The 14,926-nt window shown below is 39.8% G+C and overlaps 1 protein-coding gene across 2 annotated transcripts in view; it reads left to right on the top strand.

Moving 5' to 3' along the window:
• The window catches only part of LOC130439476 (integrin alpha-M-like), an 81,532-nt gene that overhangs the window by 35,324 nt on the left and 31,282 nt on the right, over window positions 1-14,926 (top strand). For both annotated transcript variants that reach the window (XM_056772103.1, XM_056772104.1), the window contains exon 8: window positions 1,459-1,600. In XM_056772103.1, the coding sequence (XP_056628081.1) occupies window positions 1,459-1,600 (142 nt within the window). The remainder of the gene's footprint in view (window positions 1-1,458; window positions 1,601-14,926) is intronic.

Below are 14,926 nucleotides of genomic sequence, written 5' to 3'. Positions count from 1 at the left end.
TATTTAGATTGTCTCTGTTCCCTGATGGAGGGAATGAGGTGTTGTGTCAAAGACATTATGGGGTTTGAACTTGAAATCCTATGATCGTAATTTCAAAGGATAATGAACTTGCCGAATGTTTGGCGAACTTGGCGGCCAGTGTTAATGTAAGACATCATCTAAAGCTTGCCGAAGAGGAGAGCCAGGCCACTCAGGGTCTCCTCATCCCGTCCAAGAGCCAGACATGGAGGTTCCACAGGTCTGGCATGGGGTGCCACAATGTGCTCTTCCCCTCAGAAAGAAGGTTCTTTAACAGTTTTATTAACCAGGGGGAATTGTCGTCAGAAACAATTGCTCCGAGAACCAAGTCTGGTTGGACCTGTGCAAGGAAGCTCACTAGGGAAGGCGTACTTCCTTTTGTCCCGTGGTCAGCTTTTTGCCAGGGCATCTGTGCCGAGTGGACCTTTAGACAAGGAGTATAAAAGTAGGCAATCAGTGGTGTCTGGGGAGGCAAATAGGTTCACCTGTGCCTGTCCGAACCACTCCCACATGAATTGGGGACAGATCTTCTTGGTCGCCCCAAATGGAAGTGGTTCAGCAGAATGGGCGTCTCGCCATGAGCACAGCTCTGGGAAAGCTGGCAGTTCTGGTATAGACAGGTATCCGTCTAAACTGCATGCCGATGCCACTGCCCGAGTTACTGGTGGGATTCCGAGAGTCCAGAAGGCCTCGGAGATAAATGTTCAGGGTTGAGGAGACAGCTCTTCTAGGAACACGTCAGAGACGATAAATTTGCTTGACACTCACACAATAAACGCTATGCCAGGTTCCAAAGAGCAAAAGCTGAATGAATGGGCACGTCATCTTACTTTATACCCACATGTATGGGGTGGAGACATGTTCAGAGGCCATTTGAAATAAAAATCAGAGATGATACATTCTCAAGTTCAAACCCCATACTATGGTCGACATTGAGAGACAGACAGAAAGGCAGATATACTGTATATTTCTTTTTTGTGTGTCAATTGTAAGTATGAACACAAAAGGTCAATATTATATTTAGTGTTTGTTCTGTTTAAACAAGCTTATTTATACTATTCAGATCAAGGGAATATGACCTTAATTTGCAGTATTGAAACCATCTTCTAAACGAATACTGCTAGTTCATGTAATATCCCCTTTCTCAGAATTTTAAATCAACCTTGTTATTGTTCATGTTTATATTCAATACCATACTGTATAAATAAACTATAAACAAACAATTAAATACAAGTTTTTAATAGTTAGTCAGGTTTAGATATTTGGAAGGATTAGGAATGTAAAATATGGTCATGCAGAATAAGTGCTTTATAAGTACTAATAAACAACCAATATGCTAATAATAGGCATGTAAGAAACTAGTTAATAGTGAGAATTGATATTTATACTACAGTGTTAATGACCATATTATAGTAATAAATTGTCTCGTCAAATGGACAGGATAAAAATATTCGGAGAAGCAAGACAATCAGCAAAAAAAATCTTGGTTGTAATTACTGATGGACAGTCAAATGACAGAAATCAACTTTCAAATGCGGCTGAGGAAGCATCAAGAAAAAACATCATATCTATGGCAATTGGGGTAAGAGTCTTTCTTTTATAAAGCTATTGCACCATTCCATTAATATCTCCCACATATTTTGGACTTCAAAGTTTTAAATATTATAATTTCTATCTTAATTTATTAAATTACCTACAGAATGAGAGATGTGATTGCAAGTAAGCCAAAAGACGCATTCCAGTATAATTTTTAGGGCTTTTAAATAAGCTATCTTTTATTAATTAGTTAATACATGCACTGAAACCTCAAATGCTCAAGCTGCTTTGAAAGACGGGCTCTCTGTGTAATGTAACAGTGTAGTGCATTGTTTTCATGTCTTTTGTTTTGAAGTTGTCCTTTGTGATCCTGCGGGGCCCATTCTTTGTACATTGTTTATTACAGCCCAGCTAAAATGACACATCCAAGATGAAATCATCGCGCTTATAATTATCATGCTAGTTTGGTTCTTCAAACGCAGCTGTTGTTGATGATTAGATTATTTTTTATTAAGTTTTCTGGGATGATTGCTTGTTTTTGCTTAGTTTGAAAAGCCATTACATATCAACATTGACCTGTGATGCTATTGGCTGGTTAAGTCCTAGACGTGGTTGTGAACGAGTATGGAGTCACGAGCAGGGTACTCAAGGCTTTATTACAAGACAAATGTGATAATTCACAAATATGGTCAATACCCCCATCGAAGTGGCAAGGTTATAGGGCAAAAAACTAAAATGTTTGAGCGCTCAGGCAAAAATAGGCTATGGGGAGTCACAGCAAGAACAAAATCAATGCGAGTGTCCTGTAATAGTAAGGACCCGTTAGAGCAAGGTTAATCCACAGGAGAAACAGTTCATTTACAAGGCAAGATCCATACACAAGAGAGCAGCCTACCCAGAAAGGCAAGGGTTACAGTTACACTTTGACAGCCTAAAGATGTGTACACTAAAACAGAGAAAGAGTTGCTTTAAAGGCCCCTTTATCCATTTCAAACCGCTCTATCTGCGTGTCAGAATCCCGAATAAACCTGTTTCTTTGTTTTTGATAGTGTTTTGAAGGATGGTCTTCAATCATTTTAAAATACTACAAGCGGGGTGATTTTAAAAATCTGCATTTATGAATAAAATATTTTGATAATTAAAGCAAATTATTAATTAATAAGCGTTTTTGACCACCTTCTTCATAGTTTCTATAAAAGACAGACTCAATTCAACCACCTATTTCTCCTTTAACCATAATTGCAAATTTTCCCAGAAGGCACTAGTATAAGAAAATAAGCATATTATTTTTTTAAATTTGATTGTTTTAAAATTAAATCTAATCCAGCTGGGTACATACATAAAATCTTAAACTTTTTTTTTTTACTTTACGATGAACTGGTCCTTTTTAATAAGCGGTTATACTATTTTTAAGCATTCTATTGTTCAAGAAAATATCCAAATTATTTCTAAAGGACCTAAAAGGGAATATACAATTTTTGCTAATTACATTTCTTACTTTGAAACTCAACTGATCCAAGGTATTTTGGGGGAGAATCGGCGTAATATGACTATATAAGAAATAACTTTTTATAATGATTTGAAGTCAAGATGAGATGGCTGAAATAACTGTGAAAAACAGTTTTGGATGGCAAGTAAAACCATGTTTAAGAGTAATAGCATTAAAATCCATCAACTCTCCAGCAACATCAAAAAGATCCTTCAAAGACCAGATTTTTCAATCTCCATAATAGAGTGATTCTATGGAGAATATGCGTGTTATTCCATATTGAGGAGTTATGCAGGGTAAAGTTTCATATTGCAAAACTTGTTGATGAAATGTAGACAACTTCAGTTCCACAAAGTTCCACAAAGAATGTTTAATTAATTTATAGATGTATGAAGAAGGGGCTAATGCAGCATATTGGATATTTGACGATTGACAGTAACTGTGTGTTAGCTATATTCTACCAAAAATAGAAGAGTCTGTTTCTATCCAATTGTTGTGACAGTTATTTTGACCCTTTTTAATTTTTCTAGGAACTTAATTTCCATGCATCTTTGTCACAGTTTCCCTCTGTCTCTCCCCGTGTTTCCCCTTGAACTTCATTATCCATGATCCTCCATGCTCAAGCACCTGTGTCTCGTCGAATATCACCACAGCTGTCAGCGATTCCCTCAACACCCAAACTTTTCATATATTCTTGTATCCCTTGTCGGTTCTTAAATGTAATCTTTACGTTACAAGTTCTTTCTTTCCGTTAATCAGTTATAAGGTTTGCTTGGTATACACCTCTGTCAGTGGTTCCTTGGATGTTCTGTAACAATCTCAATCTCTCTGAATTTCATGTAGTTATAATACCTAAATATTTTATGGAGTTTTTAACAGGAATGAGAAGAGTAGAAAACAGAGGTGGGGGACTCGAGTCACATGACTTGACTCGAGTCTGACTCGAGTCACAATTTTCAGGACTTGCGACTTGCTTGATTGAAGTAAGAAAATGACTTGACTTGACTTTGACTTGAGAGCAGGTGACTTGAGACTTGACTTGACTTTAAATGGAAGACTCGACAATGACTTGAACTTTGTAAAGTAATGAAATTACCTAAAATAATTATTGTGACTCGGCAGCACTACAGCGCCTGTGCCTTTAATGCTGCTCAACTCAAACCGCGCCAAACAAGGTGAAACAGCCAATTACTGTAGAGCAGTTACGATAGAGAGGAAACTGCGCATGCGCCTGGCGGCTTGAAACAGTTGTGGCCGTTACAATGGCGGACAACAGTCGAGCTCCACAGTCACGTTTGGCTATAAGGACTTTGAACTGGACCGTGAAAATAAAAAATTATTTGCCAGATGCAGAGCATGCAACGCGAGGATTTCTGACGCGACAACCACAACGTCGAATTTCATCCGACATTATAAGAACCACAAGGAAAGGTTACAAAGTAATTTCTTTATAGTCAGTGTAATAAAACGATTACTAATATAATGAATTAATCGTTTCTGTTTGTCATAATTTTGCTTTGGTTTTTTTTTATCATTAGAAAAGTGATAATCGATCATCACTGGTAGGCCTACATCTCATCTCATAAGGTGATGAATTGGGGAATCTGGCTATAATGGCGTAGCCCGAATTGTTATGTTCTTAAAACATTAAAATCATCTTAAAATAAAGAAGGGCTTCTCTGTATTACATGTAGGCGAATGTCTATATTAAATGTGCGCATGTTCAAGTGTTTGTGTTGACTGCGTGTGGAAACTGAATAGCAGCTCTCTTATATACTGCATGACTGGCTAACATGGACGCGCCGGTGAGATCACTTGAACTTAAAAAAACTCTTTAAAAACTTTTCGGTCATACTGACGAGAATAATTTCATAGTTCGAATCTGTTAAATGTCTAAAAATTTTTTATACTCACAATAACAGCAAAATGTTTTGTGCTGTAAAATAATGAAACCAGTTCAAATAGAAAACAAATATTCTCAGATTATATATTACGTATGAAACGTGCATACTGCGTGTCCACCGCAGAGATGACGATTAAGCATCATAACTTCATCACTGGGCTATATTAACATACATTTTATTTATATTCTACCGAAATGAAAATGATTCGTTCATTTTGATAAACAAGATTCAATACCGAAGTCAATAAAATGATCCGGGATTCCCATCAATAGATGCAAATTCCCTATAGGCCTACTGTTCACATTAATGGACAGCACAAGTATTACAGCATCATATACTTAAAACATACAATAGTCAAGTTTTCAATCACAATTCTTAGTTTATAAGCTTCATAGCCTTTATAAATGCATTCTCTCAGATACAAGTATTTCCATTTCTGTGTAGACGTTGCAATTAAATTGAATTAGATTTTATTATACATTTCAGACTGGATTTCTTTTGTGTAAGCAACACTTTTATTTTCAGATATTAATGTTGCACAGATATGCATATAATTCATATATAGAAATGTGAATAAGATACATAATGTATGTATATAAGTTCATCTTTTCTGTGCAAAAATAAACATGTATCTAAAAAATTAACCTCTGTTTATTTTAGTACTGCGACTTGACTTGACTTGAAACTTATCAGGACTTGACTTGACTTGCTTAGGGTGAACCCTTGACTTGACTTGACTTGCTTGATTTGTCTAAACTGTGACTCGAGACTTGACTCGAGACTTGATAGTTAAGACTTGAGACTTGCTTGGACTTGGCCATATGTGACTTGTTCCCATCTCTGGTAGAAAAAGAGTACTCTAACATATCAAATGCACTTTTGAGGTCTAGAAATAAAATAATACTGTCATGCTCTATCCATTCGCTATTGTCCAATATATCCATAATCAATCTTATAGTATTATGAATGGAGAAAACCTGATTGAGATTAGTTAATTGTCTTATTTATATCCCTTTTAAGTCTGTGTGTAAACATTGTATAATCAGTATTTAACAAGGTTATCGGATGCAGATTATCTATCTAAACTTGCCGGCAGAAATGTCACCCTGTAGCCCAAGACTGGTTGCCCACTGGAGCTACGCAGGGTTGAGCCTGGTCAGTGCCTGGATGGAAGACATCCAGGGAAAAAATATGTTGCTGCTTGAAGCATTAGTGAGACCAGCAGGGGGTGCTCACCCTTGGATCTTTGTGAGGCGTAATGCCCAAGTATAGTAACGGGGACACTATACTGTAAGAAAAAGCAGTCTTCTTTGATTGCTGCCGACGTGTGCAGATGATGTCTTTCCTGGACCATGAGAGTAAAAATCGTCCGACCCAAAGCACTCGCAGTGTGCTTTGTCGCCTGTAGCGCATGGTCTGTAGCTGTGCGGAACTCCTGCATCAGTGCTGGGTCGGTCTTCCCATTGTCCAGATCTTTCAAGTCCTGGTCGACCTGCAAGATGACCATGTCATTGAGGGCGGAGGCTGCCAGACCCGCAGCAGTGTAAGCCTTCGACACAAGAGTCGAGGATAACTTAAATACCTTGGAAGGGAGCCAAGGTCGACCCCTTCAGGTGGCAGCAGTCTGTGGGAACAGATACATTGCAACAGCACATTCCACCCGGGGGATGTCGACATATCAAAGACAGTGCTAGAAAGTTTACTGGGTAATTAAAGTGACGATCGGGTCCGGTGCGGATATCTACAGTTGTGTTCAAAATTATTCAACCCCCACTGAAATTGATTGTTTCGGTCGGTTTGACATTAGTTATGATCAATCAGTCATCCTGCTTACAATTAAATCAAAGAGGCACGTGTAGGTCAGACAAATATAACATAACATTTATAATGAAATAACCACAAATGTATTTTCTGAGCTCACATCTGTGGAGAGGTGGGCGTGGTTCAGCACGGTCTGCGGGGAGAGAGAGAGTTGGGAGAAAGACGGTAAGTAGGCAGATCAACCACTTAGTGAAATCACCTGCTTCTTGTTATAGTAATTGGCGAGGAGACGCTTCAAAAGGAACCGACGGGTCGGCAGAGAGGCGATAGAGAGCGGCTGGGAAAGTTGGAGCGCAGGAGCCAAGACGTGGCCAAAGAAGCAAGAAAGAATCTCTGTTTGTTGTGAACCATAGAAGCAGTTTATTTAAGAATCGGAAGTGTATGAAACCCGGAAGTAAAAAGAAAAAGTCTTACTGCTTTCCCAGCCACGCCGACCCCGACTCCTTTCTTCAAGTCTGAAACGAACTAGTTTACAACATCATTATCAGTTTTATCAACCCCCAAGTGACATTCAATCTTAGTACTTAGTACAACATCCTTTTACAGTTATAACAGCTTTTAAACGTGAAGCATAGCTTGACACAAGTGTCTTGCAGCGATCTACGGGTATCTTCGCCCATTCATCATGGGCAAAAGCCTCCAGTTCAGTCACATTCTTAGGCTTGCGCACTGCAACTGCTTTCTTTAAGTCCCACCAGAGGTTCTCAATCGGATTTAAGTCTGGTGACTGCGATGGCCACTTCAAAATGTTCCAGCCTTTAATCTGCAACCATGCTCTAGTGGACTTGGAGGTATGCTTGTGATCATTGTCCTGTTGAAAGGTCCAACGTCTTCCAAGCCTCAGGTTTGTCACGGACTGCATCACATTGTCATCCAATATCTCCTGGTACTGAAGAGAATTCATGGTACCTTGCACACGCTGAAGCTTCCCAGTACCTGCAGAAGCAAAACAGCCCCAAAGCATGATTGACCCCCCGCCATGCTTCACAGTAGGCAAGGTGTTCTTTTCTTCATAGGCCTTGTTCTTCCTCCTCCAAACATAGCGTTGATCCATGGGCCCAAACAGTTCTAATTTTGTTTCATCAGTCCACAGAACACTATCCCAAAACTTCTGTGGTTTGTCCACATGACTTTTGGAATACTGCAGTCGACTCTTCTTATTCTTTGGGGACAGCAAGGGGATGCGCCTGGGAGTTCTGGCATGGAGGCCTTCATTACGCAGGGTGCGCCATATTGTCTGAGCAGAAACTTCAGTACCCACATCTGACAAATCTTTTCTCAGTTCCTCAGCAGTCACACAGGGACTTTTCTCCACTCTACGCTTCAGGTAGCGCACAGCAGTCGAAGTCAGCATCTTCTTTCTGCCATGACTTGGTAGCGTTTCAACAGTGCCCTTTGCCTTGAATTTGCGAATAATGCTTCCTATGGTGTCTCTTGGTATGTTTAACATCTTTGCAATCTTCTTATAGCCATTGCCCTTCCTGTGAAGAGTAATCACCTGTTCTCTTGTCTTCCTGGACCATTCTCTTGACCTCACCATGTTTGTAACCACACCAGTAAATGTCTAGAAGGAGCTGAGTATCACAGTCATTTTAAAGCTGCCTAATTGGTGCTTATTAGGCTTTATTGCTGCTCCCTGATATCCACAGGTGTTTTCAATACCTGATTGAAAACACTTCATTGAACCTCTGTTCTTCAGAGTGGTAGTCTTTAAGGGGTTGAATAATTATGTCAATGAAGAATTCACAAAAGAAACATTTACTACTGTATTACAAAACTAATTGATGTCATTTTAGTTGCATATGGTTCTTTAAGAAGTCCTTGTAGGATTTCATTCTGAATACAATTACAAATGTACACTAAATTCCCTAAAACCATTTACAGCATTGGGGGTTGAATAATTTTGAACACAACTGTATATCAGAGAAAATTATACGTGCGGCCAGGTGGTGAGTGGATAATTTATTTGAAGGTGCGGATGCGGGTGACATTTTAGCTTATCCGTGCATCTCTAATTGCCAGCCATGATCGCAACATCTTAATCGACATGTTCTCACAGCAGAACATATCAGGTCAAAAATTGCAACCTGAGCGTGCTCGAGCCTCAAGCATGTGATACAACTTTCATGCCCATCAAACTCGGGGATGAAAGTGTCGCTTCCAATCACACAACAGTGAGACATGTCCATAGACAGTGCGTGTGTTGAAAAAAACGGACATTTGCTCGTTTAAACGTCTGTGACTCATTGTCGAAACACCCATGGGAACTCTGTTAATGTAGAAGGGACGGCTCTGCTGCACACGTCGTAGATGCAGCAGGTAAAAAACTTTTCAGAGAGAAAATCAATCAGCACATACACTGAGAGAGTTAAAGAAATAGCGCATGTATTCAAAATTGTTTAATATAAGCAAAAAATATCAGAATGATAATATCAAAATTTTAAAAATAACCAAGGAAAACATTATTTTGTTTGCGATTTGGACACTGTTGCATTCATGTATTCGTTTTGGGCAGTATAATAAAAAATTTGTTCAGAGTTCCGTTTTTTTTATTTATTATTATAATATATTTTTTAACATGCCCACAATAATTTAACTTCAGGAAAAAATTATAACCTGGATTCAAGTGAAAAAGCATGTAGATTTAATGTCAATTTGTCAAAGATTTTGAAAGTGTATCTTTTTTAGAAACCTGTTAAGGGGTGATGTGGTTGCAAATTTTTGTCCAGGACTTGCAGTGTAGTGCGAATTTGGCGTCCCAACATTAGCTGAGCGGGGCTTACCCCAGTATCACCGACAGAGTGGCTCTGTAACTCAGGAGAGCCAAGTAAGGGTCAGGCTGAAGTACATTGTTTAAGCTGTGCCTCCAGCCCACTGAGCTGCCCCATTCGAATGTGGGTAATGGGTGCTGCTGGTAATGTGATGAACACCCCAGCAAAAGTCTGCAAAGTCTATGCCACTTAAAATAGCTCTCTTGGAATCCTCCATCTCATAAACATCCCCGTTAGGGTGGTGATTTTACACGGTTGCTACTGGTGTTGTGTAAATGAACTTTTTCAATGTCTCTAGAATACAAATCTACAACCACAGGACAGTTTTTAACACCTTGTTCACACACATCTGTTCCGACTGTGTGCCAGGGACTGGGGAAGTGGCTATAAGCGGCTTTTTCCTCTTGGCAGGTCTGTACACTTGGGCAAAATGCACATTAAGATCCTCTGAGGATCTCCTGTCATAGTGCTCTGGGAATTACAATTCTGTCACAATGTAGAAGCAGTTTCCCCTGGACAATAGGGTCGGTGGATGTAAACTCAAGGATGACATTTAACTTGGGCTCTAACATTGCATTGCATGAATCACAGCTTCTGTGTAAAGTTGCACTATCTCCTCCGTATCAGAAACCTGAAGTCCTGCCAAGGGATTATATGACAACGTATCTGCCACCACAAGCGATTTGCCTGGAACATGTACTCTTTTAATGTTCAACCGCACCCGGAGCAATGGCAGACATTTCATTCAAATCATAAGTGTTAATCAGTCATCCAGAACCAGCCGATAACAGGCATTCCGCTCACATGTCCACACCGCAACATTCCTTCTTTACTTGGTAGTACTTCTCCTCAGCAGCTGTGAGGGATTTTGGAGCAGAATGCAACTTGAAGTGTCTTGTTAGTGTGAATTTGCAGCAACGTAGCACCCAGCCCAAAACTGCTCGCACCCGTAGACACAATTGTGGGCTGTAATAAAAGTCTAAAACAGGAGCAGAGGAAAGCATTGTCTCTATGCTGTCAAAGACAGTTACCTCAGATTTCCCTCAAACCGAGTTCCTGTTAAAAATGGGCTATATCCTTACCAGGGGCGAAATTAACAGTTTCTAGGGGGGTATGTAAGACAAAATTTTGGGCCCGCCTCTTCAGATTCATTTTTTAAATGAGTGATTTTAATAATAAAATGTTATATTATTATACAAATGTGATTAGGCAATTTGCTACAGTATTGGACAATTTAACAGTAGGATAAATGATATGCATTAATGCAAACATACAAATGTCCCACAAAATGATATTTTTTAATGTATGTTTATTTTTTATTAAAACATATGGCATTTTCAATAAGAAAGGAGTGAAAAGACAATCGTCTAAAGCAGTAAGCTTATGAAAAACATCTATTATTCTCCAGCGATCTTGGGAATGGCCCATCAGGACATTTTGAAGGACCAATCATGGTCAGCGTTATATGAAATGAATCAGTGAAACCTTATGGGAAGGCAATACAAGACGGCGCTGAATTGATGAACTCAGGGATCTTGATGGGGTGTAGGAATGCAGGTGTGAAAGTAAGCTGGTGCAGATCGAGTGATAGTCCTGTAGGCAAGTATTAGTGACCTGAATCTGATATGGGCTTCGACCGGTAGCCAGTGGAGAGAGATGAAAGGGGGTGTCACATGAGCCCTTTTAGGCTGTTCGAAGAAGAGGCGTGCTGCTGCGTTCTGAACCAGCTGGAGTTGTTTGATAGCATTTGAGGGAAAACCAGCATGGAAAGCATTGCAGTTGTCCAACCTTGAAATCACCTGGCCTGGACAAGGAGTTGTGCCGCATACTCAGTGAGATAGGATTTAACCTTTCTAATGTCTGTTTTGGAAGGAGTGATTGTGGTATTGCCAAGATGGATGGTGAGATCGTGTTGCACCATGGGGTGTGTGGGAAACACAGGTGGTTCTCTCTTGGCAGGGTTCAGCTGGAGGTGATGCGATTTCATCCAAGCTGAGATGTCCTCGAGGCATGCTGTGATGCAAGCTGCTACAGTGGTATCATCAAGGTGAAACGAGATGTAGATCTGGGTGTCGTCAGCATAACAGTGATACGAGAAGCCATGTGCCCGTTTGATGGGTCCCAAGGACGTCATGTAGATGGAAAAAAGCATCGGTCCAAGCACCGATCCCTGAGGCAACCCAGTGACCCCACACTAACAGCTGTCACTGTAAGACATTAGCAACTCTGTCTGTTTGTCCGATTTGTCAGGATTATTCAATTCAAGTTTATTTATAAAGCGCTTTTCACAATGCGCATTGTTACATAGCAGCTTTAGAGGAGCAAACAAGAAACAGAAAAAACAGAAAAACACAAAGGTAAAACACAGCACAGTGCATGGTGTTTATAGAACAAGCATGATCATTCTAATAAATAATGTCTTATAAATAAATAAATGGAGTCTCTTCTGTTCCTGTTTTGTTAGAGTTTAAAAGAAGGAAATTACTATTCATCTTATGTTTTATATCTTTTGATGCACTCTGCCAGTTTGGAAGGAATCATGTGGTATTGATGAGATATATATAGTTGAGTATCATCTGCATAACAGTGGAAGCTAATTCCATGTTTTCTAATATTGTTGCCAAGGCCAGCATGTATATGGAGAAAAGCAAGGGTCCTAAAACCTATCCCTGAGGTGATCCATAGTTTACTTGCGTTGGATTTGATGATTCCCTGTTTAAAAGACATATTGATATCGGTATAAGTAAAATCTGAACCATTTTAGCCATACTACATACTACAGTACTACAGTATCGAAAGCAGCACTTAGGTTAAAGCAGGACTAGGAGTGAGATGTTACCTTTATCTGATGCAATAAGAAGGTAATTTGTAATTTTAAATTACAAGCGCAGTTTCAGTGCTATGATGGGGTCTACTGCCAGACTGAACCTTTTTGTGTGTTTCATTATTTTGTAGAAAAGAGCACAACTGGTGGACACTACTTTTTTTAGTATTTTAGACAAGTACGGGAGATTTGAAATCGGTCTATAGCTTCCAAGTTCATTGGGGTCCAAGTCCAAGCACTCTCTTTCCATGTAATTTTAAAGACCTCTTATTGGGTTTGTTTCCATTTGCGCACCAGTTTACGCGTTTCTCTTTTTAGGGCGCGAGTGGTGCTATTGTACCATGGTGCTATGATCTTCTCTTTAATTTTTTATTGACGTTATAGATGCTATCGCTTCTAATGTATTAGAGAAAACAGTGCCCCTGTTGCTGGTCATGTCATCGAGCGAGTCTGTAATTATTGGGAATAAACACTTAAACTTATAAAAACTTAAGTTATTAAAGTAGTCAGATCTAGCAAGTTCTCATCGTTGCTTTGAGGTATAATATCGATATTGAGTAGATCGACTCCATGAGATATAATCAAGTCAAGTGTATGATTAAGCTGATGAGTGGGTCTATCGATGTTTTGTGTTACACCAAAAGAGTGTAGTAGCTCTATAAATGCCACTGCTAATGCATCGTTAGCGCTATCTATGTGGATATTAAAATCTTCGTCAATCAGTACTTTATTGACGTTAACCAATAGGTTGGATAAGAAGTCCGCAAACTCTTTCAGAAAATTAGTGTATGACCCAGGGGGTCTATACACAGTTACCAATGTATAAGAGAAAGCAATGTTTTTTTACTTTTGTTTGGAACAAATATGTTCAACGTAGGTTCTTCAAATGATTTTAATTTATGCTCTGTTCTCCGAGTTACGGTAAGATAGTCTCTAAAGATTGTTGCCACACCACCACCTCGACCAACTGGACGTGGCTCATCCATATTAACGTTGTCACGGGTTCGTGCAGGAAAGAGACCAGACGAGGAAATGAGCAGAAAAAACACTTTATCCACAGTGTAATGCGGGAAACACACAACACCACTCAACATTAACAATACTGGACAAGGAATACAACAAAGGGGAGAACTTAAATACAACAGAGAACGAGGGATCAACAGGTGCTGGGGATCAACTAATAACGAGGAACAGGTGAAGACAAGCAAGGGACAAACGGGAATGTGACAATACTCTCCCCTCCCGGAAGGTGCGATCTAGCACCAACCAATAACCGCGGAGGGGGGGTGGGCGTCCTGGAGTCTTATGGAGGACACGGGGAAATTCAATTCAATTCAAGTTTATTTATATAGCGCTTTTCACAATGTGTATTGTTTCAAAGCAGCTTTACAGGGGCAAACAGGAAAAACAGAAAAGTTAAAACACAGCACAGTGCATGGTATTTATACAACGAGTAAGTTCATTCTAATAAATAACATCTAATTTCTAAATAAATAAATAAATAAATGAATGAATGCAGTCTCCCGGTGAGCAGGCCAACACTGCCCTGCTGTGGTGAGGAACCCAAACTCCAATGATTGATTAATGGAGAAAAAAACCTCGGGAGAAACCAGGCTCAACCGGGAGGGCCAGATCCCCTCTGACGTGTCATAGCTGCACTCAGACTGGTGACATGTGATTTTAGTTTAGCATTTAATACCAAATATTGTAACTTCAGCATTAATAAGACAAATAGTCCGTCTTTGCTCTTGGTTGGGGATGTAGTGGTCTGAGCTGGGATGGTCCGATGGTCATATTTCTCTTGGCAGCTGGTGGAATTGCCTTAGATGGAGCTGGGATGGTCAGTCAGTCTGCAGCTGTATCTGGTGTAATCTCAAATTGGGGATGGGCATCTGTTGGTCGTCTGGACATGGTGGAACTTCTTCCTACCTCGGGATGGGCATCCCGAGGCAGAGGCGGAAAGAGAATAAAGAGAATAATTAGCGTAGCTGCTGTTCATTAACTATGCATTAAGTGAAAGCTTGGCTGAAAAGATGTGTCTTTAATCTAGATTTAAATTGGGAGAGTGTGTCTGACCCTCGAATAGTATCAGGAAGGCTATTCCAGAGTTTAGGTGCTACGTATGAGAAAGCTCGTCCACCTTTGGTGGATTTTGTTATTCTAGGTATTGTCAAAAGTCCTAAGTTTTGAGATCTCAGCGAGCGTGATGGGTTGTAACGTGATAAAAGCTCGGTTAAGTAAGTAGGTGCTAAACCGTTCAGGGCTTTGTAAGTAATTAAAATAATTTTAAAATCACTGCGATACTTAATGGGTAGCCAGTGAAGCGATGATAAAACTGGGGTTATGTGATCGTATTTTCTTGACCTAGTAAGAACTCTGGCAGCTGCATTCTGAACTAACTGTAGTTTGTTTATCGATGATACAGGACAACCACTAAGTAGAGCATTACAATAGTCAAGCCGTGAGGTCACAAATGCATGAATAAGCTTTTCTGTGTCTGCAACACATAAACTATTTCGTAATTTCGCAACATTTCTAAGGTGGAAGAAGGCTGTTTTTGTGA

Source organism: Triplophysa dalaica, chromosome 17 (genome assembly GCF_015846415.1).
Source record: "Triplophysa dalaica isolate WHDGS20190420 chromosome 17, ASM1584641v1, whole genome shotgun sequence".
NCBI classification, from domain to species: domain Eukaryota; kingdom Metazoa; phylum Chordata; class Actinopteri; order Cypriniformes; family Nemacheilidae; genus Triplophysa; species Triplophysa dalaica.
Note: the sequence above shows the minus strand (reverse complement) of the source record. Positions and strands in the feature narration are given on the sequence as shown.